Genomic DNA, 22513 nt, shown 5'->3' on the forward strand with positions numbered 1-22513 from the left:
TTTTTTATGATTTTGAAAATTTTGTTTAATAAAATAAATTGAGATCTATCAAATAAGATCCATATTGAATATATAAAATATTATAGATTGTGAGATATAAACAATTTTTTGGGACGTCCAAAAAAGAAAACGGGCGGAACAAAGTGGGACGGAAGGAGTACTTAACAATATTTAATCAAGTTATTTTTCTCATGAACTACAAACTTAATGAACTCTACAGAATGAACGATTTCAATTAAAATTATGGATCCGTCCTAGGCCCACAAAGGCCCAAATTGGACATAAATACTTGAGGGGAGCTGCTTCCTCGTTCGGAGGTATCCATTTAAAATAGGTTCCTTTCTTCTTATTTCTTATGTAAGAGCATCTCCGGCCTTTATCCATATTTTTTCTCAAATTTGATTCAAATTTTGGGTAAAAATTCATTTTGGGTAGACACATCTACAATCATCAAACCCAAATTTTACACATCTCCCTCTTTCTCTTTCTCTAACTAGCCGTTGGAGAAATGAATCAAGGCAAAAGTTGTCTCAGATTTGGGCAAAAAAATAGGTAAAACCCAAAATGGAAAAGGATTTGGGTCAAAAATTGGAAATAGATTTTTGTGGTTTTTATTTCATTTTTTAATTTGAGTCTTAAAATAAGTCAAGGTTGGAGATGCTACGAGAGATAAGAAAACAAATGGAAAAAAAAAAAAAAGACCCCCCCCCCCCCCCCCCCGGTCTCGCTTTCAAATTCAGAAAACGGCAACTTCCGCCCCCCCCCCCCCCCCCCCCCCCCGGTCTCTCTCTCGCGCTCTCGCTCGCGCAGTCCCGGGGGTTCCTACATTCCTAATTCCTACATGTTCATTCGACAATCGTGCTCGAACCGTAGCCCGACACCATTGTTCATTGACGCCGTATGCGTCGGCGGCGTGCCGTTGCCAGGGGCGTGGATGCCTGGGTTGTAGCGGTGACGGTGCGTTGTAGTTCCTACTCCGGCCAGAACACCTACAATAACTCGACGATTAGCGGTTGGGGGCGTCCGATGGAAGCGGATGCCTGTTCGTTCGTTCTTTCGACAATCGTGCTCGAACCCTAGCCCGACACATTGTCCATTGACGCCGTATGAGTCGGCGGCGTTGCCGTTGCGAGGGGCGCGGATGCCTGGGTTGTAACGGTGACGGTGCGTTGTAGTTCCTACTCCGGCCAGAAGACCTACAATAACTCGACGATTAGTGGTTGGGGGCGTCCGATGGAAGCGGGAAATCTTTTTCTTCTTCGCCCAATCGTCATCCGAATATTCAACCCCAAACAACCACCACCACCCCCTTCCCTTCCTCCTCGTCTCCCCTCCTTCTTCCCGCCCTCCTTTGGGTTTCTTCCAACTTACAGGTTTACGATGCATACACGCACAACTATATCTATATCTCTATCTATCTTCATTATATAGATTTTACTCTCTCTCTCTCTCACCGAGTATCTTGGGACCAATGAAAGCGAGGTTATAGGGGATCGAAGCCGAGAAGGGAATGGGTGGCAGACTGGGTATCAAGAAACGACGATGCCGTGCGGAGCTTGCCAATCTACGTCGGCGCCGTCTCTCTGTTGGCTGTTCTCGTCAATCGCGGCATTTCGGGCGTAGCTCCTGTTGCCGATGCCAGTAGGTAAAAGTATTAACCTCTGCTTCTTCTTACTTGCTAATTGGGTACTATACTAAAAGCTACACACGGATGAGAAAATAGTGAATGGGATGCGGAATTCTGATTGTTCTTATGGATGTGATAAAACTTTCTTTGGAAGTTTCAATTTAGTTGGATATATTCAAATACCCTCGCACCGTGTCGTTTAAGGTTATTGCTAGAGCCTTGGAAAAGTTAACGGCCTCTCTGCTCATGGGTATGAAATGAGAGATCACTTTATATCACGAGGGACTCTCCACTCATTGCCAATTGATTTTAGGTTGAATAAAGTTTCCACTTTCCACAACTTTTGCTATGTGCTCCACATATTAATCTAAGGTTCTCTGTCTGAGGTCTTCGTTTGGTAGACGAGCAAAACATTATAGGAGAGTGAAGCAAGATAATCTCAGGATATTGAATATGACGTTGAAGGTAAATTCACTGATATAAACATGATGTCTATTTCGAATTTACTTGATGGGGGCAAAATAAGAGTTGCTATGAAACTTCGGGGAATTTGCTAAAGCAAAAGGATACTGGCTGACAAGCATTTTAAAAGGGACATTATTGGGGGTTAGGGAAGATAACCTTTTTGCTATGGCAGATTCCCATCTATTGTGAAATCCTACGGCACTAATCGTCGAGTTAGATTATATCTATTTCTAGTGTAGAGAACATGACAGAGAATGAAGAAACAATAGGAGCTCTAGACTGCAGTGTCAAGCGTCGTTACTGATTAACAGGCAACAAACTAAGAGGGATTGCATCCCTAGGGAAGGGATTAATTGTCCGTCGAAAGGTCTGAGTTGATGGAGTATCAACATTTTGTCCTGAGTTTCTGATATCCCCTGTTAAGTTGCACATATCATTTCGGTATGCTATGCAATTGGTAGTCCAGTTTTTATAATATTGCCGAGTTTAGTTGAGTTTGTTTTATTTTAGTTTTAAGAGTGAGAGATTGGTAAACCTGGTTAGTGGTTTCCTTCCTGCAAGTTGTAATTTGTTAGAGATGTCTTAGTTTTAATTAGTAGCCGCCACATTATTGCTTTCTTTTTTTCACAAGCATGTTTAAATAGCTGCTGTCATAATTGCTTTCCTATTTTTACGAAGTATGTTTAAATAGCCATCATCTTAATTGCTTTCCTGTTGAAAACTCAATACTTATGTAAAACCTTTTCTTCAAGCAGTTCACAATCTAGAGCAGATCTATTGACACTTGGTTTGGCAGTAACGAATATTCTAGCAGGACTGGTATGGCTGTCAATCCGGCCAAAAACTATAGTAGCGGTGAGAACTCCACATTCTTTTCCTTCCCAATTTAATTGGCTTCCTCCCTTGGTTGAATTTTCACCAATTCAATCTTAGAAAACACTTCGAATTTTAAAATTTTGGCTGCAGGTAAGTCCTCAAGGCGTGGAGTGTCTGAGGCTAAATCCCCAACTTCCAGATTTTGTAATTTCTGAGTTAATATGGTATGAAGCTTCTGTAACTCGTGCACTCTGTCCATCTTGTTTAGTTTGGGTGAATCTTCGTATCACTATAGGAAAGTAACATACTAGTTTGAACACAAAAAACATAGCTGTATTCTTGTCCATGTGAAAAGCTAGAAATGTTTCTTTTCTAACTGATGAGGTTCTTTAATTATCATAAGAAAAATAGAGGATCCAACCGTCAACATCTGTTTTAGGACTCGAACACATATCACACGCACTTACCCTTCTGAACCTACTACCTAGATTTCTGTGATGTTTTCTGCCGATGGATTTAACTTTTCGCCAAGGTTATGAAAGACAACTGTAGCAATGCAAATATGCATTGGATAGTAGTAATTGAGATCTCATGAATTATTAAGATTAGCTTATTACTATAACAGTGAATTTTATACTCAGCAGGAGAAGTTTCTTAGGTGTCCTTGACAGGCTGCTTTTTGATGATCTTTGTACCTTTTCCCAGGATTTGGGAATCCCTATCAGGTGCGACTTGCTGCAGATATCTAGTTATTGTTTATGATAGCAAACTTATCCTTCAAACAGGGGTTGCTGCATCATCCTCTGCTAACGACAGGGAAGCAGTGCCTATCGATGCCAGTACCTTAATGCGAGGTGCACTCTACCAAAGTGTTCTAAGAGCATCTCCAATCCATACTTCATTTCTTCATTTTGGAGGAAAAATATTCTTCAACCCATCCTCTAAAACTCTTCTCCATTTGGGAGGATGAACTTTGATCCTCTAAATATAGAGGATGAAGGAAAAAATAGAGGATCTCCTCCAAATATGTGTTGGAGTTGAGAAATAGAGTGTTGGGTTGGAGTTGAGATAAATAGTATAATCCTCTAAATCTACTTTTCAAATAAAATAGATTAATTTGATCCTCTCAAATAGAGATTTGGAGGGTGTTAGATTGGAGATGCTCTAAATTCGGGGTCACATAAGATGATATGGACCAACTGCTTATCTGTTTCATTTCCTCCTAATTTTGATATGTTTCCATTTTAAACCTATGACCTTGAAAAGATTATCTCCACAAATCTATATTTCCTGCAATTTAGAGAGCTACTTGGCAAATCTCTCTCTTTATCCTGGGAAGTCAGAACTACCATTTCTGCCTCCTAATATGCAGGTAATCAGACTTTATATTCAATGAATAAGCTTTATCCATGTTTAAAAACTTGTTGATTATGTTTATTAGATTTGTTGAAGTTCTATTTCATCATGCCAAAATATTGCTGTTTTTAAGAGTTCTAAGATTCAGTAAACAGGATGCTGTTTACCTGGTTGAGCGATAGATGCCTTTCTGTGATATAGCCAGCTGTTTTGGCCGTCTTCCAGAAACCAATAACATTAAAACCATGTCAACCTAAGACTAATAAATGTTCAAACGGGTAAGAAACCTAAGTGGAAAGGTTAATAATTTCTTATCAAGGACATCAGTTCACTGTTGGAGAGAAGATCAGGTCACTTAACAAAAGAGCTGCACCAGGTGTAGTGACTGTATAGATGATGACAGCTATGATTGTTGAAGGAAGGTTTGTTGTTAACTTTGAGCAACTTTCACCATTAAATATTGGTATGAAATTATAAGAAAAGATTTCTGCAGCCTGTCAGTAATCCTGGAGCCCTTTGTGAAGCATGAGAGCTTTGGTAGTAGATTCATACGATCATACGACAAGAGAACCTTAACCACCTGGTGGTAAGCAACAAGATTTGTCAATGTAGACATGGATATTCTGGGATAAAAGATGAAACTATACATGGAAAAAACTCCTTTTACTATGCAAGATTTTGGCTGGCTAAGTGTTTTTATTTTATTTTATTAGATATTGGATTTTTTCTGTGATACTGCGGCAGGACTAGATTTTGTTTTTGGTTGCTTTCTGGTTGTAGGCTGTGTGATTTCGATTTAAATAAAATTGGTCCAGAAGAATTGAACAAAAAATGACCTTAGAAATAGCATAATTAGGCTATGAGGTTGATAGTGTTTTGTTAGATAAATTGAGTGGAAGCTTGAACAGAAGTTTGTCATGTTCTTGTGGTCACACAACTTTTGATAGGTTTATGGTGTCATGGTTGCTGTTTTTCACTTGGGAGTAGTAGAACGAGTGCAAGTGAACTCTTTCTTTGCCCTGCTCCAGTCTTGTGCAATATTGTCTGTAGCTTTTTGTTGCTGTTGGTGTCGTCTGCACATTTTTGCAAACCTTAGAACTTGTCTCCCGTAGCCCTCTGGCATTTTGCTGATTGATATTTGTGGGAAGTAGTTAATCAAGCTCATTTACTGGCATTCTCTGTGTTTGTTTTTTCAGAGTGATGTTTTATGTTTGTTTCTTTCTTTTGTTGTCCTTTGTCAGTATTCTTTCGTATGTATGCTAATTCAAGCTTCTTCAAGACTGCTGATACGAGTGTTAACATGGTAGGCCGTCATCTTGCAACTGCTTGGAGACAAAGGAATTGCAATTATTGGTGGAGATGCGATTAGGGGATTTACGACTTCTGACCAGGTAAGACCTTGGCATTAGAAATTTTGGCTTTCTGTGGTTGTCTACTCTAGCATCTTTGTGCAGGTTTCACAGCACAATTATGTCTCTGTCTTCACCTACATCTTCTTTTCCTTTTGATGTTCCAAATGTTTCAGACGATTACAACAAGCTCTTGAAGCTTTGTTGTTGTCTCCGACAACAGCCCTCTTCTCTCTTCGTTTTATCCAGACTGTCGTTCGTCCAGGTCTCTCCTAATCCTCTCTATTTTTGGTTGTACACAATATGGCATGTTTGGTTACGGGATAATCATTGTGGTGTTTAATTTGTTATCCTTTTATGGAAAACACGGTATATCCTTGTGCATTGGCCTATGCGTTTCAAATGAAAGAGATAATCTTTGGCCTCTTTATTTTCTGCACATGTCTCATATTAAGCATTTAGAGAAAATATGATAATATTGAGGGTGTCATAGGTGAAAGGCAGATGCTGATATAGCATGTTTAGGGTTCGATGTGAATAAACATTTGTTGTTCAGTTCACAGGTTCATACAACTGGCTACGTTGTGCTGTATTTATTTTATTCTCTTCGAGTTGGTTTACTCATTATTGATTTTTTTTTTTTTTTTTCTCTGTGTTTGCTTGAGCAATTGTATGTTAAGAATCATATATAATACCAAATTGTGCTGTAGCAGCGGCCCTCATTGAGTACTAGATAGGTATCTGTTTGACCTTACATTCACCTGTAACCAAATATGGGTCTAGCTTCGGTTTAAGAGTGAAGGTGCTTATAATTCTTCATCTGGATTCTGTCCTTGTGGGAGGTGTCTTATTATCAGGAAACTAGTCATAGATACAGTTATGCACCTGGATATGAATTCCTGCTAGTTTTGATTCATTCATTATCCCCCAGGCCCAGGTGACAAAGAGACTGAAGGAAATATACACATAAACAATAGTAACACCCCTTCTTCCTAAACTCTGCTTGATGACGCGATCTATGACAAGGGAAGGAATCACTCTACTGAAACTTTGCCCTCCATGTACTTTACTTGAATTGGGCAAGGTCAGAACATTTCATCTAAGTCTATTTTATCCATAATAAAACAAAGATAATTGATTCTGGCCCGCCATACCTATCATGTATAGAATGCTTAGTCGATATGCTGTAGCATTATGTGCATGACATACACCAACTACTTCATATTGTTTGGGTCTGTTGCTTGTGTAAATGATTCACATTGACTTAGTGATCTGACTTCTTGGTTACTGCATTCATCTTGTGTGGAAATTGATGTAGAATTCTTGATTCTATTTGAAAGTATCTGTGATTTAATGTGGCAGGCACTGGAAGTGACAAAGTTGGTGTTAGATATAACTAGCAATAAAAGAACTGATGAACAGCTCTTAGAGAGGATGATGCTAGAGATTGAAGGGCGGGCCCTTACTAGCCATTCTCAATTGCATTTGGCACAAATGACGATAAGGATACCAACCAAACTCTTTCTGTTAATTCTTATATTGGTTGTGCTAATGGGTCGACTGACCCAGAAGTTGTGTTGGTTAAAACACAAGAAACTGATCTTTTGGTGGAGTTGCATGGAAAATTTTATGACAGGTGGCCAATTTTTTTAATATGTTCATATTTCTTTAATTTCTTTTCTCATCTCTCCTTAATCTAATAAGGTTTAAGCAACTCTTGGGTTTTTCTTATTGTATGATACACATACCTACATGTATTTTTCACATATTTTAATGAATTTATTTAGAAGAGCAATTGGTCAACGTGTGTGTATATGTGGTGGACTGGTGGGTTTGGAGGATTGGGTGGATCGAAATTGTTTACGTGGTAAACTTACCCAACTTGGCTGAGGATTTTGTGGGGTCCAGTCTAGAAACCCTATCAAGCCTTTTAGGTTATCTCGTATGTGGGTTGTGCGTCAAATAATTAGGTTTGGCCAATTTACTTCTGAAGTACGATTGGATTTTATTGCCACATAAAGCGGCTACAGAAAGGATGTAAAGTCATTTAAGTTACAATTTCGAGTCTTGTAATAAAAGTGATAAGGTCTTTCTTGCATGAATGTGCTACGTGATTTCTAATGGAATAACTTGTTCACGGGTTGACTGACGGGTAAGTTCAATTTTTTTAGCCCGTTGACATTTCATAACCAATGCATCTACGTGTGGGTTTGGTCGAGGTGACGGGTTGGGTTGGAAATGCCACGTCTAGTTGGCTATAACTTTGTAGTCTTAAAGTAGGCATGTAAAATATTGTAGCTGTAAAACATCTTTGAAACATGTATTCTTGATGCATTAGGTAATTGGATCCAGCTAGCCACATATTGTGATATGCTAAATTAACGTGAAAAATTTCCTTTCTGATAACATTATGGTGCATGTTTATGAAAAGAAACGGTGCCCAGTATCCTCCTAAAGCTGATTCTTTTACTTTGCCCTTGTAACTGTAGATCTTGAGTTGTCCTCATGCATCTCTTCTGTTATTTTATTTGATTGATCGCTAAATGGATGTTGTGTCCAAGTGTTTATGATCTATTTTGCATCCAATTTGACAAGCTTTTCTGAGTCCACTTCTTTCTTAGTCCATGTCTTCTTTGTTGTCTGTGATTGATTAATGGTTCTAGCCCTGTGAGCCTCCCTGAACGTTTTTAAATCGACCTATTTATTCTTCTTGTTGTGGGCGTACGGTACTATGGCCTTTCTTATTCTATTCCACTTTCTCAATATGTAGAGTAGCGTATCGAGAGTATCTTGCTGCCCCCATTCATTCCTTTCTTCGATCTTATGGCCGATCTTCTTGAATCCAAGGCTGGTGCAAGTGATCTGATTGGTCGATTATGGGGATGAACTCTATGCTGCTTTCTAGGTCTATATTGGTAATTGTGTTAACACTTCTCAGAAAGAGAAGGGGCATAAATCCCACTCTTTGTAGCACCTTTCTTAAATGTCTAGTATAACACGAACCACCAATGCTTAATTTTGGTTTGTTGATTGATTTAATTAAAGTATGTAGACGTTGCTTTCGAGGTAGATTGTGGTTTATTGGTCAGGTGCTTCGGAAATTGCATGTAGTACATATACCTCATTTGAAGATCTCCATGTTCAGTTTGGTTGAATAGTGCTCATTCTGTAATTCAGGATCCAGTAGGAAGAGACAAGATCTTAAGCGTACGCTATGGCTCGGGAAAGTATGAATCTGTCTCACAATTTTGCTTATTGTGCTGATTTCTGTGCTTCACCTTATGAGTTTTTCCACTTTTTTCCTGTTTGTAGCATTGCCTGGATTTAAAGTATGTGAAGGCTATACTTTCTTATCGAACGGTGTAACAAGATGCGTGAACCTGTCCTCCTTGTTGGTGAAATGGTGGGCAGGAAGACAACTATCTGCCAGTTACTTAGCATCGTGTTAGGTTCCACATTACATATTTTGAACTGCCATCAATACACAAAGACATCTGATTTTCTTGGGGTTTGTGGCCTTTTAATCTAATTTTGGGCTTCCTCACTTCTTGCTATGTATTTGTTTCTATTATTGTTGCTTGAAAGCGTATGATAAATATCTGTAATTGACTATTAAACAGGTTTTTTTTTTCCTGTACAAGAGAGATCAAGATTTGCTTCGGAGTTTAAAAATCTATGTGAGCAATTAATGTTGTCGAAGGTTTTTTGTCTACTTTCCTGGCACTGCTGTATGTTTCTTTTATCTAGCACTTTGTTACTTGTGATTTTTCATATGTTCCTACAGAAAATATCTGCAAATATCGCTGAAGCTTCTACAACTATCGATCAGCTGAATATAGTCATAAATAGTTACAGAGAGAACTGGTATCCCATCTTGATGTTACTCTAGAAGTTCTTGATTCAATTGAAACACTGAATCTGCATCTATCTCAGCTGTGTCTGAAGTGGCAAACCATTTTTATGTGGCAAGATGGACCACTTGTACATGCAATGAAGAATGGTGGCCTATTGCTGTGGATGAAATTTCTTTGGCAGATGATAGTGTGCTCGAAAGATTAAATAGTGTCTTGGAGCCAGAAAGGAAATTGGTTGGTAATGTTCCCTGGAGATTTGGTTTCTTGATATGCTTTGCTATCAATTTCATATCTGCTTGATTAGCACCCGTTCCTTTGCTAATCCAAGTTACTAGTATATGGTATTTCCTATGTAACTTGACAATGTGGTGTTTGTTAGTTCTCTGCTTTTAATGATTGCCTTGACTTACAACATGAAGTATTTACAATTGTATATCTCTGGAATACTTGCATTACATTTTACATTTTACATGTTAATTTACTTTCATTTTTGGACCTTCAACTATCTATTGCCATTTCAGTCAGTTTCGGATGAATTACCATCTCATTCCTTCGTATACATCTTATGAGTTTGGGAATAATTATAAGGTAAATGTGCAGAGGACATGTACAAGAATTTATGATGATTTCATTTTAAGATGTCAAACTACTTCAATGATGGGAAGAAATTTTGTTTGTGTTTGAAGATTTTAAGAATGTCCCTTTACGGGGTTCCAGTGTGCGGACAATCGACTCAAGATTTCACATCTATGTGCCTATTAGCTTCTTTTTTGATTTGTCTTCTACACTTCACATGTATTAGGTTTCCCCCAAATGTTAGTATTTGCAAAACAGATTGTTTTCTGGTGCTTTTTGCATATTCTTTGCCCGTTTTTCGGCACATGTTCACCACTTGCTTGTTCTCCTTGAGGTAAGTGGTGTGTGTACTTTTCACCCAGTCCATTTCTGTTTGTTTCACGGCAGTCCAGGTTGTTTAATGTAACTTCCATTGAGCAATGACAATCTACTTGTTCTCTTCCGGTCTGTTTGGTTTGGAAGATGGTTTGGAGGATTTTTTGAAAATTTCTGTTTTATTTTTTTCTGCAGTTCTTTGGCTGAGAAAGGAGGTCTTGATCTTGAGAAAATAACGGCTCATCCTGACTTTATGATTCTTGCAATAATGAATCCTGGTGGTGATTATGGGAAGAAGGAACTATCTCCTACCCTTCGGAATCGATTTACAGAGAATGGGTTCCTCCGATAAATGACCTAAATGAGCTGAGAACTATAGGTCTATAGAGGTACGTGAAACTTCAAAAGCAAACTTAGATGTATCTTTTTTTTGTAATTTGTTCTTCTCTAATATTCCTGATAATTTTGCAGAATTTTGGAACCGGGCCGATCTTATGTTGTTGATTCTATGGTAAATTTTTGGCAGGTATATTTTACTGTATTTCTCATGGAGTTCCCTCCCCCCCACTCCTGTCCTCCCGAAGCTAATCAATTTTTTCAAGATTTAATCTTTAAAAGGACGACATTGCCTTTGAGATTATTTCTGTAAGATAAATATTAACTAAAAGTTACTGGATTCAACTCTGGAGGGTGGAAAAAACTTGATTTCTTGATTGTCCTTTCAAGTTTGTTCCTGTTGGTGGTGTTGGTTTCAAATAGGCTTTCTATTTTGCCTTTCCTATTCTTAGTTTGAAACCAACTGGTGCGGGGAAAATGTTTTCTTTTACGAGTCTACAGTAAGCTATAGAATCAATATTAGAATGCTTGTCTTTGACACCTTGGCTGTGTTAATCTTGCTAGTCCCATAGCTCAACTTGGCATTAGCATTTTAGCTTGTGGCATAATTTGGTGGTTGTTCTGTGGATGTCATTATCTATCCTATTAAGTAAAAGAGCCTTGAAGCCATTTGAATGGCTTGCCTTTTTTTTGGCTGAATTTTCCAATTGAGCCCCTCAAATGGCCGGGCTCTCCTTATAACTCTCAGGGTAATTTCGTCTTTCCAACTCCAGCACTGTGCTTACGTCATCATGATAGCATTGTGCACGGTTCCCCATGCAGGTTGTGCACCGCTATTTCTTACACACGCTTAAAAAAGGAAAACAGATGTTTCTAGAGCTCCGTTTCTTCGCGATTGGGACCTCTGCCGGCTGAAATCTCAAGGGTTTATGCTCTTTCTTCGGCAGGTTTTCCCGATCTCTTCTCCTAACTTCTCTTTCTCGGTTCTTCCGTATGATTGGTTTATATTTAGGCATCTCTTGTGTTGGTTGTTGCAGTTGTACACTGTAGATCGTTGCTATCCGACCTCGACGGAGGGTATAGTTCTCCCTCCGATAAGTATTTAGGCATCTCTTGTACTGGTTGTTGTATGCTGTAGATCGTTGGTTTTCAACCTCGACAGAGGCTATAGTTCTCTCTTCGATATATGTTTACAAAAAAATCTTTATATATATCTATATGCATACACACACACACAGAGAAAGAGAGAGTTTCGTCGATTTGTTTTGTTTGTGGCGTTTACTTAGTTTGTAAGCTTACCATACCAGATTTCCCAGATTTCCTTTATGCATGCATTGTGGTGGAGTTTTAAGAGTTATGAAATATGAAATTTAGGAAGTTGTTGTGACTTTGGGGCCAGTAATATAGTTTTCATTGATTGTGTGTTATTTTGTGAAGAATTCTGAATAGTCCCCCCCTTGGCTTATAGACCTGTTTGTAGTGTTTTCCCTTCCAATATCTATTTTCCATTGAGGGTGTATTTATTAGTTTTTTTGCTGGTTTTCCTGAGCTTTCTCTGTGCATGGTATTGACCATTCCTTGTATATTTCGTCCCTCATATATACGCCAAGGTATGCTTTTTGTTACTAAAAAAATGAAGAATTTTATAGATGCTTACCACCCCCCCCCTAAAAAATAAAATGGATCAGTAATATATGGCTCCCAACAAGTGCTATTGTTGTGGTTAGCTTTGTATGTTGATTCTTTTATTGACAAAATCTGTTACTAATGAGAAATGTAGAAGTAGATTTATGAATGCACTGTAGAAATAAAATAATTATGCATTAGACCTTCCCTTTCATTAGTTTACCCCTAGGAATGTAGCATTCTCCCCGTACATAATTTATATATCTGATAATATTCACTATTTGTGCTTGGATTTATTTGTAAATTCAATAGTCAATATATTCAGACTAATAACTCCAGAGAGTTATTTTGTTTTGTGTTTTATCCCTGTGTTCTTTTGGTGCATGCTCCCTTTATCCGTTGGTTTTATAAAGACCATGCAAGTTATCCAAATAGTAATCGTCGTGATTTCTATGTCATTACTGATGGAGGTGATGAGATAATTGCTGCCCAAGTAGAGCACCAAGGAACCGATCATGCAATTTACCAAGTCTGTTATGATCCTTTTGATGAGTTTGTTACGTTGTGGATCTGTACTTGTGCTGGTCAAATTGCTCTGCTCTATTTGTGTCTTTAGGGACTGATCTTGGTGTATTTTGGTAAAGAACTTTTACCCAATTAGTTGCTATAATAGTTTAATGTCTGTGATGCTTCTTGTGCAGAGAGTGATTTATGCGTGTAGTTGTGTATTTATTGGTGGTGGAGGTGGTCCATCGACTGGGTGTGTTCCTGGTTTCAAGGCCCATTGCTTCCCATCCCATGAATTAGAAACAGTGTGTTTAGTGTAATGTGTTTTTATATCGATGACGTTCTCTTTAATCCAAAAGAAAATAAAAAATAGTCTTCCCTGTTTGAGTTGCTTCTGGTTGAATTAATATCCTTGAATGCCTCCACAAATAAAGATGTCCGTGCTGAATCACATCGATGAGTTTGTTTAGCTCAAAAGTGGGCTTTTGAGGCTTTATTTGAAAAGTTTACAAATTTCAAAATTGTGTTCAAACATTTGTGCGAGTAATAGATAATCGAATGAGATTTGAACCCTAGAAATTGAGAAGTGACAATAGTAGTAATCGACATTCTTAGGGACTGAGGATCTGGCCCAATGCAGATCTAGATGCATGATAATGTCTCCAAAATTTTGCACTTTGTGACTTCCATCACATCATGTTGCTACGGGTGCATTGAAACAAGTGCGGTATTGGTATGACGGCAACAGATAGTTGGCTCTAAGTAATGATTTTGTGTTTATGGATGTAGTGGATGTTATGGACAAATTGTGGATTTGGATAAGCTGAAGGATTTTCATCGCCGAAGATTGCAAGTTCTTGTGGAAGCAGGTCCAGATTTGCTTGCCTTTGAGGCCATTCCAAATAAACTAGAAGCTCAGGTATATATATCTTCTTCCATCAATTATGCTTTTGGTTCCTGTTCAATTGGCTTTATTAATATGATTGGCTTTCCATTGAAACGTTTTTTTATTTTTTGACTGTAACAATGTGTGAGGATTACATCTTTGTTGGACACTAAGTTTCACGAAACACGGGATATCCAATACTTTGTAAGACGTATTGATATTCTAGCCACCACTAGACTTTGGTGAGATTATGTATTCTCTCATGGAAAGTTTCAGGATATCTTAAGTATATACCGAGAAATGTCCTTCAGAGTTCAGACCAACAATGGATGTGGTCCATAGTTGTCAAAATCGTGCCTAGGTGCCAGGGGAGGCCCAACGCACCTCTTGCACCTTGAGGTAGCCCAGGCGCAGCGACTTCAATAAAGCACACGGTAGGCGCAAAAGGCGAGGAAAGGCGACAAGGCGAGAGGCGCAAGAAAAGCGCGCTTCTTTTAAAATTTGATCTTAGCCCTAGGATTTTAAAGATCTTACCCTCGCTGTTAGATTTGAAACAAAAAAACACAAAAGGGGTCTCAGCCGATGCCTCTCTCACTCGATCTCTGTCTGCTGCCGCTGCTCGTCGATCTCTGCTGCTGCTGTGTCGTCGATCTCTGCTGCTGCTGTCGACGATCTCTTCAAGACTTCAACTCTCTTGTCTCTCTCCTGTCCTGAGTCTCCTGACTCCTTAGGATGATTGAAGTGCAACTAGGAAAAGTACTTGGATGCTTGTCTTTTATTGATTTTGATGTTTTAGTTTTTCTCTATGCGAGATCGGTGGCTAAAAGACATTTCATGAATATTTTTATGTATTTTTGGATAAACTCATTGGCTTAGTGCTTATTACTTGAAATATTAGTGTGTGCTATTTTTCCTATTTTTTCCCGCATTGGTGCGCCTCGCTTCAGAAAGGCGTGCGCCTCGCCTTGTGCCTCTCGCCTCAGGCCCAACAAGACTTTGCGCCTCGGTGCGCTTTTCGCCCGTGACAACTATGATGTGGTCCAAGCGGAATTGTATGCAACCCACACCCATTGTGAATATCTAGTACGAAGTTCGTTTAGGTTTTCGGTACCATAGGAGGGTTGAGCCACTACCTGTTGGAGCTAAAATGACTTTGTTGAAATCATTTTTGGGCTTGCTATAGAGTCAACAAGTTAAAAAAAAGAAGAAGAAAGAAATGCTGTTTCATCCGTTGGCTACCATTTTGGGACAATCTCAAATCTCGACCATTGGATGAAAACCATTTTTTTTCCCAAGAGAGATCAGTTGGCTTGATGATGTGGGAAATTTGGCAAAGCTCGGCATAGCCAAAGTTAGTGCCAACTTTGGCACAAAAGATGACTTTAACACTCTTGGTAGCAAACGATAGCAACGGGTAGACTTGATTTCCACAAGCACCTATAAAGGAAGCTTGCACAAAAGTGTGGCTTACATTTTGCCATTTCTGGATGAAAATGCCCCTGACTTCGGCCATTAGGGGCTTGAGCTACTCCTTGTTGGTTTTGGGCATTTTAGTAATTTCACGCTTAAAAGTGGTGGGCCATAGACACTATTTAGGTTATTTACGAATTACTTTTAACGGGTTTTCCCTTTGTGTCCCATTTTTTGTATACTATTTTGTCCTGTAGTGGTGTTGGGCTTGAAGGTTTTTCGCTAAAATTGCGTGGCCATTTTACTGTACCCACGCGATTTAGGGTCTGTGTCTCTCAAAATCAACAACAATTCTTCATCACCATTCATCGTCATCATCAATGGCGACCATGAACACAACCCTCTTTTCCTCTCTCTTCTCCAAACCCAAGACCTCTTTCCTCGAACCCCAATCCTCCTCCTTCCATGGCTTGGTCCGACCCAACAAGGCACACAACAACCACCTCTCCATCACCATGTCAACCGCTGCCCTACGATCTGAAGTCGTTCAAGTTCGATCCAATTAAGGAGTCGATCGTGTCGCGAGAAATGACCGCAGGTACATGACGGATATGATCACCTACACTGACACTGACGTCGTGGTTATTGACGCTGGGTCTGCTGGACTTTCTTGGGCTTACAAGCTCAGCAAAAACCCAAATGTCCAGGTGATGTAAGTTTGGATTTTGGAAGCTATGTACGGTAATTATATAGTATCAACGCACCATTTGAAATTTGATGTACATGCAGTTTTATTCTCTCTCTCAAACAAAATCAACAATTGTTTTCCCTAAATCCACTCCTTCGATTCCAGCTCCGAATTTGGTTTTCCTCACATATAAATGGGTTTGTGGTTTGTGGTTGCCCATCTTTCACATTTACCCCTACATTTCTACTTTTGATTTTGCAGAGCTTTACTCTCTCGCTTGATTTGGGTACCTTGGACCTGTTTCGGCCTGCACTAACCCACCTCCATCAACAAGGTATAAAGGAACCACTGATTAGGCAAGCCAAAATGGATGTTGATGCATTACTGAATGAGAAGATGAAAACAAAGAACAAATGCAATCTCAAGGTAATTGCGTAGATTAGGGTTTTGAGATTCAAGTCAATTTTACTGATAGAATCATGAAGGGCTTGTTCGGTTGAAGGTTTTTGGATTTGGATTTGGATTTGGATTTGAATTTGTAATGATTAGGGTAGGGAGATAGGGTTATGATTGGGGTAATGATTGGAGAGAGGTAGAGATAAAAATGAAAGTAAGGTTGGAGATGGGTAATGAGTGGATGTTGGAGTAGGGTAATAATTTTGAGTCCAAAATCCCAATCCCTAACCAAACAAGCTCGAAGGGTTTGTTTTCCATTGATTGAACCATGAAGCTTTTTCATTTAAGTATGCGTTAGTGGGTTTTGAGCTTCAAGTTAATTTTAGTGATAGAATGATGAAGGGTTGTTTTTTGTTTCATGTGTTTAGTAAAGCAAGCCTTTGTTATATTCTATTGGGAAAATGTGACCAAATGATGGATTATATTAAAAGGCTTAGGCTCTGTATAAAGTGGTTTCAAGAGCTTGAAGGAACTATCTTTTGGAGCAAGAGAAGCACAAGGATTTGTTAGAAACAACGGAGAAGAAATGCACCGATATGGGTAATGATTGATTTATTTTGATTTACCCGAGTTCATGGAGAATTTCTCTATGGGAGTAAACCTGATTTTATCAGTTTACATGCGTGTGTGGACCTTCTATGTGAAGTTAGGCTTCGTTTGGAGAAATGTGGATTTCCAATAGGTGATTAATGTTCAGTTTATCTGAAAATACAACTATATAAGAAGTTTAGCTGTTTAGCTATAGGTAGCTTGTCAAATTAGACAGGAGGTATATTTGAGGTAGAAGAGAGGTATTTGTTTAGTATATTTGTGTAGGTACCACGTGTAAATAAAAGGATTTCAAATAACTCCTATAGCATGGCCATTTCAAAGCCATCATGGCGGCATTGTTATCCTTTTACTTCTCTCTGGGACCCTGTACCATAAATGGTGCAAAAAATTGGACCTAAGCGTTTTTTCAAGAATTCAAAAGATTCTGAAGCAATACACATTAGCCAAAAAAAAGAAGACAACAGAAGTCATTTCGCTTATATTATAGTCCGTTTACTCTTACTATTTAAATCTTCCTCAAGTAAGCTCTTCCTCATTTAACTTTTGGAGAACTTAAAACTTTTTATAGGATGGAAAAGATGTTAGTAGTGTGTTTGAATGAAGCAATGGAAAGGCAAGGAGTAGATATGCTGGTTTCCGCCTTGGTATGTTATAGTCAAATCTAGCTTCACATGTAGAAGGATCCTTCAATCGAAATTAAAAACGAGTTTTTATCATTTTCTGATCTGCTGAATACTGTATTAGGAATTTACCATTACTTTGGGACAACTTACGTCAATGATACTCTGGGAACCTGAGCGGGAGCAAGATACTGGGATGATGATTTCATGGTTGCCATCATTCTTGGAACTGGAACCAATGCATGTGATGTAGAATGTGTCAATGCTATACCTAAGCTACAAAGTCGCATTTCAAGTTCTGGAAGAACGGTTTGTAATCAATGTTCTAAAAGGCGGCCGCCTAGGCCGATTAGTCCCCGCCTAGGTGCTAGGCGGTGGTCTGATGCCTAGATTAGACAGTCGACTAGTTGGGCAATTGGTCCCCGCCTAGGTGCTGGAGGCCGACTAGTCGGCGCCTAGGCGCTAGGCTCCCTTTTCCGCCCGACTAGCGCCTAGCGATTTTTAAAACATTGTTTGTAATATTCCTACCCGGACTAATAACCATGGGCTTTAGTTCAAGCCAATTTTTTAGTTCAAGCCTATTTTTTGATTGATGTGCTTGATTTCAGATCATAAATATTGAGTGGGGAGCATTTTCAACTGGTATTCCTTTAACTCAGTTTGACAGGGACATGGATGCTGCGAGTATCAATTCTGGTGAGCAGGTGAACTAATATTTTTGTATCCTAATTAAGTTGCATTAGTTATTCAAACATCGTGCAAGCTGAATCTCAAATATTTTTTTTTTGCTGCACTATATGGAAACAGATATTTGAGAAGACAATATCTGATATGTACCTTGGTGAAATCGTAAGACGAGTGCTACTAAAGATGGCTGATGCAAGTGATTTATTTGGGGAATCTAACATGGAGAAATTTTCCACTCAATTTGTGCTCAGGTATTACAATCATCTCTTTTTTCAAGTATCCGAACCTAGAGGGGATCTCTTAGTATAATAAATTGGGTAGTACGGACATAAAAGCTAAATAACTTGGGAAGTATGAAGATGGCTAGATCATACTTAGTAACTTCGACAACTCAATCCCCATGGGTGGAATTAGTGGATTCAAATACATGACGTATGGATGATTTAAGTACCATTTTGTCCAAATATGACATGCTAACTTTCTGGATCAGTAACGCATTTCGTGAATTTCCTTTTACATTTGTTATTGGTCACGTGGGCAACAACAATTGTGTAGAATTTGGAGGAATATGTTCACATTTATTTTAACTATGAAACACCCACACTCGGAGGTTGCCGTACCCTTGGCGGACATGCATGGGACAATCCATGTTCCCACTTGTCGTGTGTCCCTAAAGTGTTCAACACGGGTACAGGCCGGCAAGAGGTAGGAGTGTAGATGCTTCGTAGTTATGTGGCTTACGTCCCATATTGGCATACCATAATTTTATGTCCCCCTATTTTTATGATTGTTAATCCGATCTTGTTTCCGTTTTGTTATGTTTGCTCTGCTCAGGCTCTTGTGAGTCCATTCCTTCTGGATGAGTCTGTTGAAGAGATGGATGAAAACTGCTTAAATGGTCTTCATGGTAAGGAGCAAGTCTGGTGGTCCAAAGTTTTATACGCTCGAATGCGAAATGAAATGCAGGGTAGAAAACATAATCTTGGTAGTGTGTACTTACTGCAGGAGATGAACCACCAGAATCTGAACTTGACCATGGGTGTAAGAATTTCAATTATAGTTATGATTGTCTTAAAGACCTTTATCCTGATGAAGCCAGCAGGATTCATCCAAATGATCACAGGAAGGTAAGGGTTCCTCGAAGTTTTCTATTTTTCTGCTTTAAGCATCTGTCATATGTGGTGGAGTGAACTTAAACTGTATCTTTTAATGAGTATAGCCTGCACCACTATGCCTGCCTTACTGGAAATGCAGTTGTCTAAATTTGCAATGTCATTGTAGGAATGAAAACCAGAAAGTATCCATAATATGCTCCTTGGAGGAATAATTTTCTAGGCATTATTAGAACTGCAAATGTACAGTACTTCTACTGCTGCAGAATTAGCATTTTAGTTATGGGAAATGATATTGGTACCAACAGGGTCAGTACCGAAATCGTAGGGACGGCCGCGCCGGGCCGTCTCCGGCCACCGGATGGCTGATCCGAGCCGTCCAAAAATTCTAAAAAAAAAAAACAAGGGGGCCCACGCTGGAATCAACGGCATCCGAGGTGTGTAGGGTGCTTGATCCGAGCACCCCTTTTTCGTGTATGTATGTATGTGGCTGGAGACGGCCCGGCGCGGCCGTCCCTACGATATCGGTACCGACCCCGTCGGTAGCAATAGTGCTACTCTTAGTTACTAAAAAAAAATACCTTTCTATTCTAACCAAGCATAACAGTAGGGTTTTCATGCCTCATAAGCATTTTTGAAAGTTGCATTTTCTAAAGGCCTATCCTGTATGGTATTATGTGGATTCTTCTCATTAGATGTTTGAAATCTCTGCAGATCAATCAATGCCTGAGTTTGTATGCTGTTCTAGTGTTCTTCCTAGCAAACTTCTTCAAGGAAAGGCCATGGAGGTTTGTACTGCTTTTTGGGTTGGTGACTGATAATGCCACGATAGATTTCTTTAATGCCACGACCGCCCAAGTAATCTGACAACATTACCCTTGTTTTGTTCTATTCATATCTTCCTTTTAGCCCCTCTCTCTCACCACTTTCTCTCTCTGTTTTCACTGACCTTGACTGATCCACTTTCCCCCTCTTTATCGTCTACACCTTTCTATCTCTCCCCCTTGCTCTGTCGTTCACTGGAGGCCAAGTGAAAGGGGAGGATGCGAGTCATTCCTTTTCATCTATTTTGTGACCACTCCTCTATCTGAAATCTGGACCGAATGTTCTCGCAGAAAGTCCAAATCTTGCCAGCAGTGATCTTCGAATCACGCAAAACTGGAGTACCTATCACTCAAGCTCTTGCATTTAATGTACATGGAACCACATGCTTGATTTGTTGAATAAACACGATTTTGAGACATATGATCCAGCGGAAGATGTCACAAATGGGTTGGGACGTTGGGTATATTTTGTTCAAAGTGATGTGATTCGTTTTACTCACATCTTCATACTCTCGGCGACAGAGAATTTGGCTCAATTTTAGAGAAAATTTAGTAGAATGTTATTTGCACTGCTGCTTTCTAGTTGACCTATGATGCGGCAAGCAGGAGATTTGTATCTAGTCTAGAGATAAAAAGAGAGGAGATGGAAGGAAAATGGACATGGAGTGATGGACGGAGGAGGTGGATCTCGAGATGGGTCGACATTTTTAAGATTTCACAGTGGGGGAGGAGATGGAAGTGGCCAATTGGGTTTGTCCATGTGTCAGAGATTCAGAGTAGATGCTATAGAAAATACGAGGAGTCGGAGAAAGAGAGAGAGGGGTATATTTGTCAGGTGAGTTTATCTGTCGTGGCATTAAACAAAGGGGTTGTGGCATTAGCCGCACCCTTTTAAGTTCTGTGTATTAATAGTTTACTGCAAAAAATTGAGTGCCTTAAATTTGATTGAAAGAGCAGCTCTATTGTTGGGAAAGATGGCAAAGTATGATCGTGCAGAGCACCAACTAATTTGTAGATATACATGGATTCCACTTAAGGATTGCTTTTATTCTCCTTTTTGTTGCATTTTACCGTTGTGGTTCACTATGTGTTTGTATGTGAAAATAGTTTAGTTGTCATAAATTTGAGCACATTACCCGATTCTTAATATCAAAAAGTTATTTTGTAGTTCTCAAACTGATCCTATTATAGCTTATGGGAGATTAATGTCTTTGGCTCTCTCTCTCTCTCTCTCTCTCTCTCTCTCTCTCTCTCTCTCTCTCTCTCTCTCTCCCTCCGAGATTATATTCGGATATTGCATTTATACCTACATGGATAGTTGTGCTTTTCAAATGCTAATTACTGTGGAGACATTTTATGCAACTAGACCATGAAGTCTAAAATTCGAACCATAGTTCTGAGCACGCGTATTTGTGCAATGCAATCATCTGAGTTTGTAGATTTGTTTACAGGACAATTTCCCCCCCATCTTTTGTGTTTGTGAACTGTCACTTTGACTAAGATGACAATGCACTACCACCCTTCTATTTTAGGCATAGGAAATAACACCAGTGGCTATACAAGAAACTAGAGCTAAATTGCTTACCTAAAAGAAGCAGCAGGTAGAGCTAAAAAAATACTTGGGTATATGTTCGTGTGGATCTTGTTTTATGTCCATGAATTTAACTACGAATTAGTTGACTCTTACTCACATGTACTTTAGGGATTAGGAAATAATACAACTGATTATGAGAAGTTAAAGCTCACACTCAATGGGTGTGGATGTTTGAGAGTATGAATTGAAATCTTTCTTGAAACTCATGTGTTGTACATGTTTTTTCTTACTTCTGTTGCTTGATTTTTAGACAAGCTTATTGACTGCAAATGATCACTTAAAATTATTCATCCTCATATTTTGTGGACTTAACGCTTCCAAGAAAATATAGGTTCGTGACTTGCATTATGGGAATTCTTTTTAATATGGTCGAGCAATTTGGGACGGAGGGAGTAGATAATAGCCGCCATGGAGAGCTTGAAAATAGTATGCTTCATGGCCTTCTTCCTTGAGTGAAGCCTTGCTCAGTCAATCTCTTCAGTCGGAACCATAGGAGGCCTACAGATCCCATCTTTCAACAAAAAATACCTCGAAATTTGGGCTGAGTAAGGACAAGAGAAGACTAAATTATTGTGGGACTAGTCTTTAGCATAGCACAACACACATTGGGCTGACTCCACGACCCCTCAGTTGTTTAGTCTGCCCAATATTGCCATCCAAAGGTTATGGCCCATCTTGGAACATGGTGTGGGATCCAAGCAACATTAGACTAAGTAACTGTGGCGAGTCCTAAGAGCATTCCAAGCTAGCTATTTTCACTGAGAATTGACCATTGGTCCGTTGGACTTTAAATTCTAAACAACTCTGTTAGGTTGAGGGATTTGAGTTCCCAAGGAGATGGGAGTACTGGCCATAAT

The 22513-nt window shown here is 39.2% G+C and overlaps 2 protein-coding genes and 1 long non-coding RNA gene across 6 annotated transcripts; all 3 read left to right on the plus strand.

Annotated features, from left to right (window-relative positions):
* Positions 1–1230: 1230 nt before the first annotated feature.
* Positions 1231–9285, plus strand: LOC131310792 (protein COFACTOR ASSEMBLY OF COMPLEX C SUBUNIT B CCB4, chloroplastic-like). Of its 4 annotated transcripts, XR_009195302.1 has the most exons (9): positions 1231–1373; positions 1490–1645; positions 2848–2947; positions 3059–3132; positions 3614–3777; positions 4068–4280; positions 5572–7249; positions 8791–8840; positions 8926–9285. XR_009195302.1 is itself a non-coding variant. In XM_058337999.1 (5 exons), exons 1-5 carry the CDS (start codon positions 1234–1236, stop codon positions 3716–3718), a joined length of 495 nt encoding a protein of 164 aa, XP_058193982.1. In that variant the 5' UTR covers positions 1231–1233; the 3' UTR covers positions 3719–3777. The 4 variants fall into 4 exon arrangements, 3 of the variants coding, with proteins under 3 accessions (XP_058193982.1, XP_058193981.1, XP_058193983.1); XM_058337999.1 differs by lacking the exons at positions 4068–4280; positions 5572–7249; positions 8791–8840; positions 8926–9285 and having other exon boundaries at positions 3694–3777; XM_058337998.1 differs by lacking the exons at positions 4068–4280; positions 5572–7249; positions 8791–8840; positions 8926–9285 and having other exon boundaries at positions 3553–3694.
* A 910-nt stretch (positions 9286–10195) lies between these two features.
* Positions 10196–11987, plus strand: LOC131310795 (uncharacterized). Its single transcript, XR_009195303.1, has 3 exons — positions 10196–10747; positions 11517–11641; positions 11732–11987. It is a non-coding gene; the product is annotated as an uncharacterized LOC131310795 (long non-coding RNA).
* A 25-nt stretch (positions 11988–12012) lies between these two features.
* LOC131310793 (uncharacterized) lies at positions 12013–20855 on the plus strand. Its single transcript, XM_058338001.1, has 8 exons — positions 12013–13080; positions 13617–13746; positions 16073–16237; positions 18048–18143; positions 18247–18377; positions 18961–19033; positions 19116–19253; positions 19953–20855. Exons 1-6 carry the CDS (start codon positions 12998–13000, stop codon positions 18968–18970), a joined length of 615 nt encoding a protein of 204 aa, XP_058193984.1. The 5' UTR covers positions 12013–12997; the 3' UTR covers positions 18971–19033; positions 19116–19253; positions 19953–20855.
* The last annotated feature ends 1658 nt before the right edge of the window (positions 20856–22513 follow it).

The sequence above is a fragment of the Rhododendron vialii genome, chromosome 12a (assembly GCF_030253575.1).
Source record: "Rhododendron vialii isolate Sample 1 chromosome 12a, ASM3025357v1".
Lineage (NCBI taxonomy): Eukaryota > Viridiplantae > Streptophyta > Magnoliopsida > Ericales > Ericaceae > Rhododendron > Rhododendron vialii.

Coding starts and splice junctions, on each gene's coding strand:
- LOC131310792 (XM_058337998.1), top strand. CDS start 1,234: ATGGAAGCGGGAAATCTTTTTCTTCTTCGCCCAATCGTCATCCGAATA. Junction 1,374..1,489: donor GGGTTTCTTCCAACTTACAG/GTTTACGATGCA, acceptor GCGAGGTTATAG/GGGATCGAAGCCGAGAAGGG. Junction 1,646..2,847: donor CCTGTTGCCGATGCCAGTAG/GTAAAAGTATTA, acceptor TTCTTCAAGCAG/TTCACAATCTAGAGCAGATC.
- LOC131310793 (XM_058338001.1), top strand. CDS start 12,998: ATGTCTGTGATGCTTCTTGTGCAGAGAGTGATTTATGCGTGTAGTTGT. Junction 13,081..13,616: donor GGAGGTGGTCCATCGACTGG/GTGTGTTCCTGG, acceptor TTATGGATGTAG/TGGATGTTATGGACAAATTG. Junction 18,144..18,246: donor GTATCAATTCTGGTGAGCAG/GTGAACTAATAT, acceptor ATATGGAAACAG/ATATTTGAGAAGACAATATC.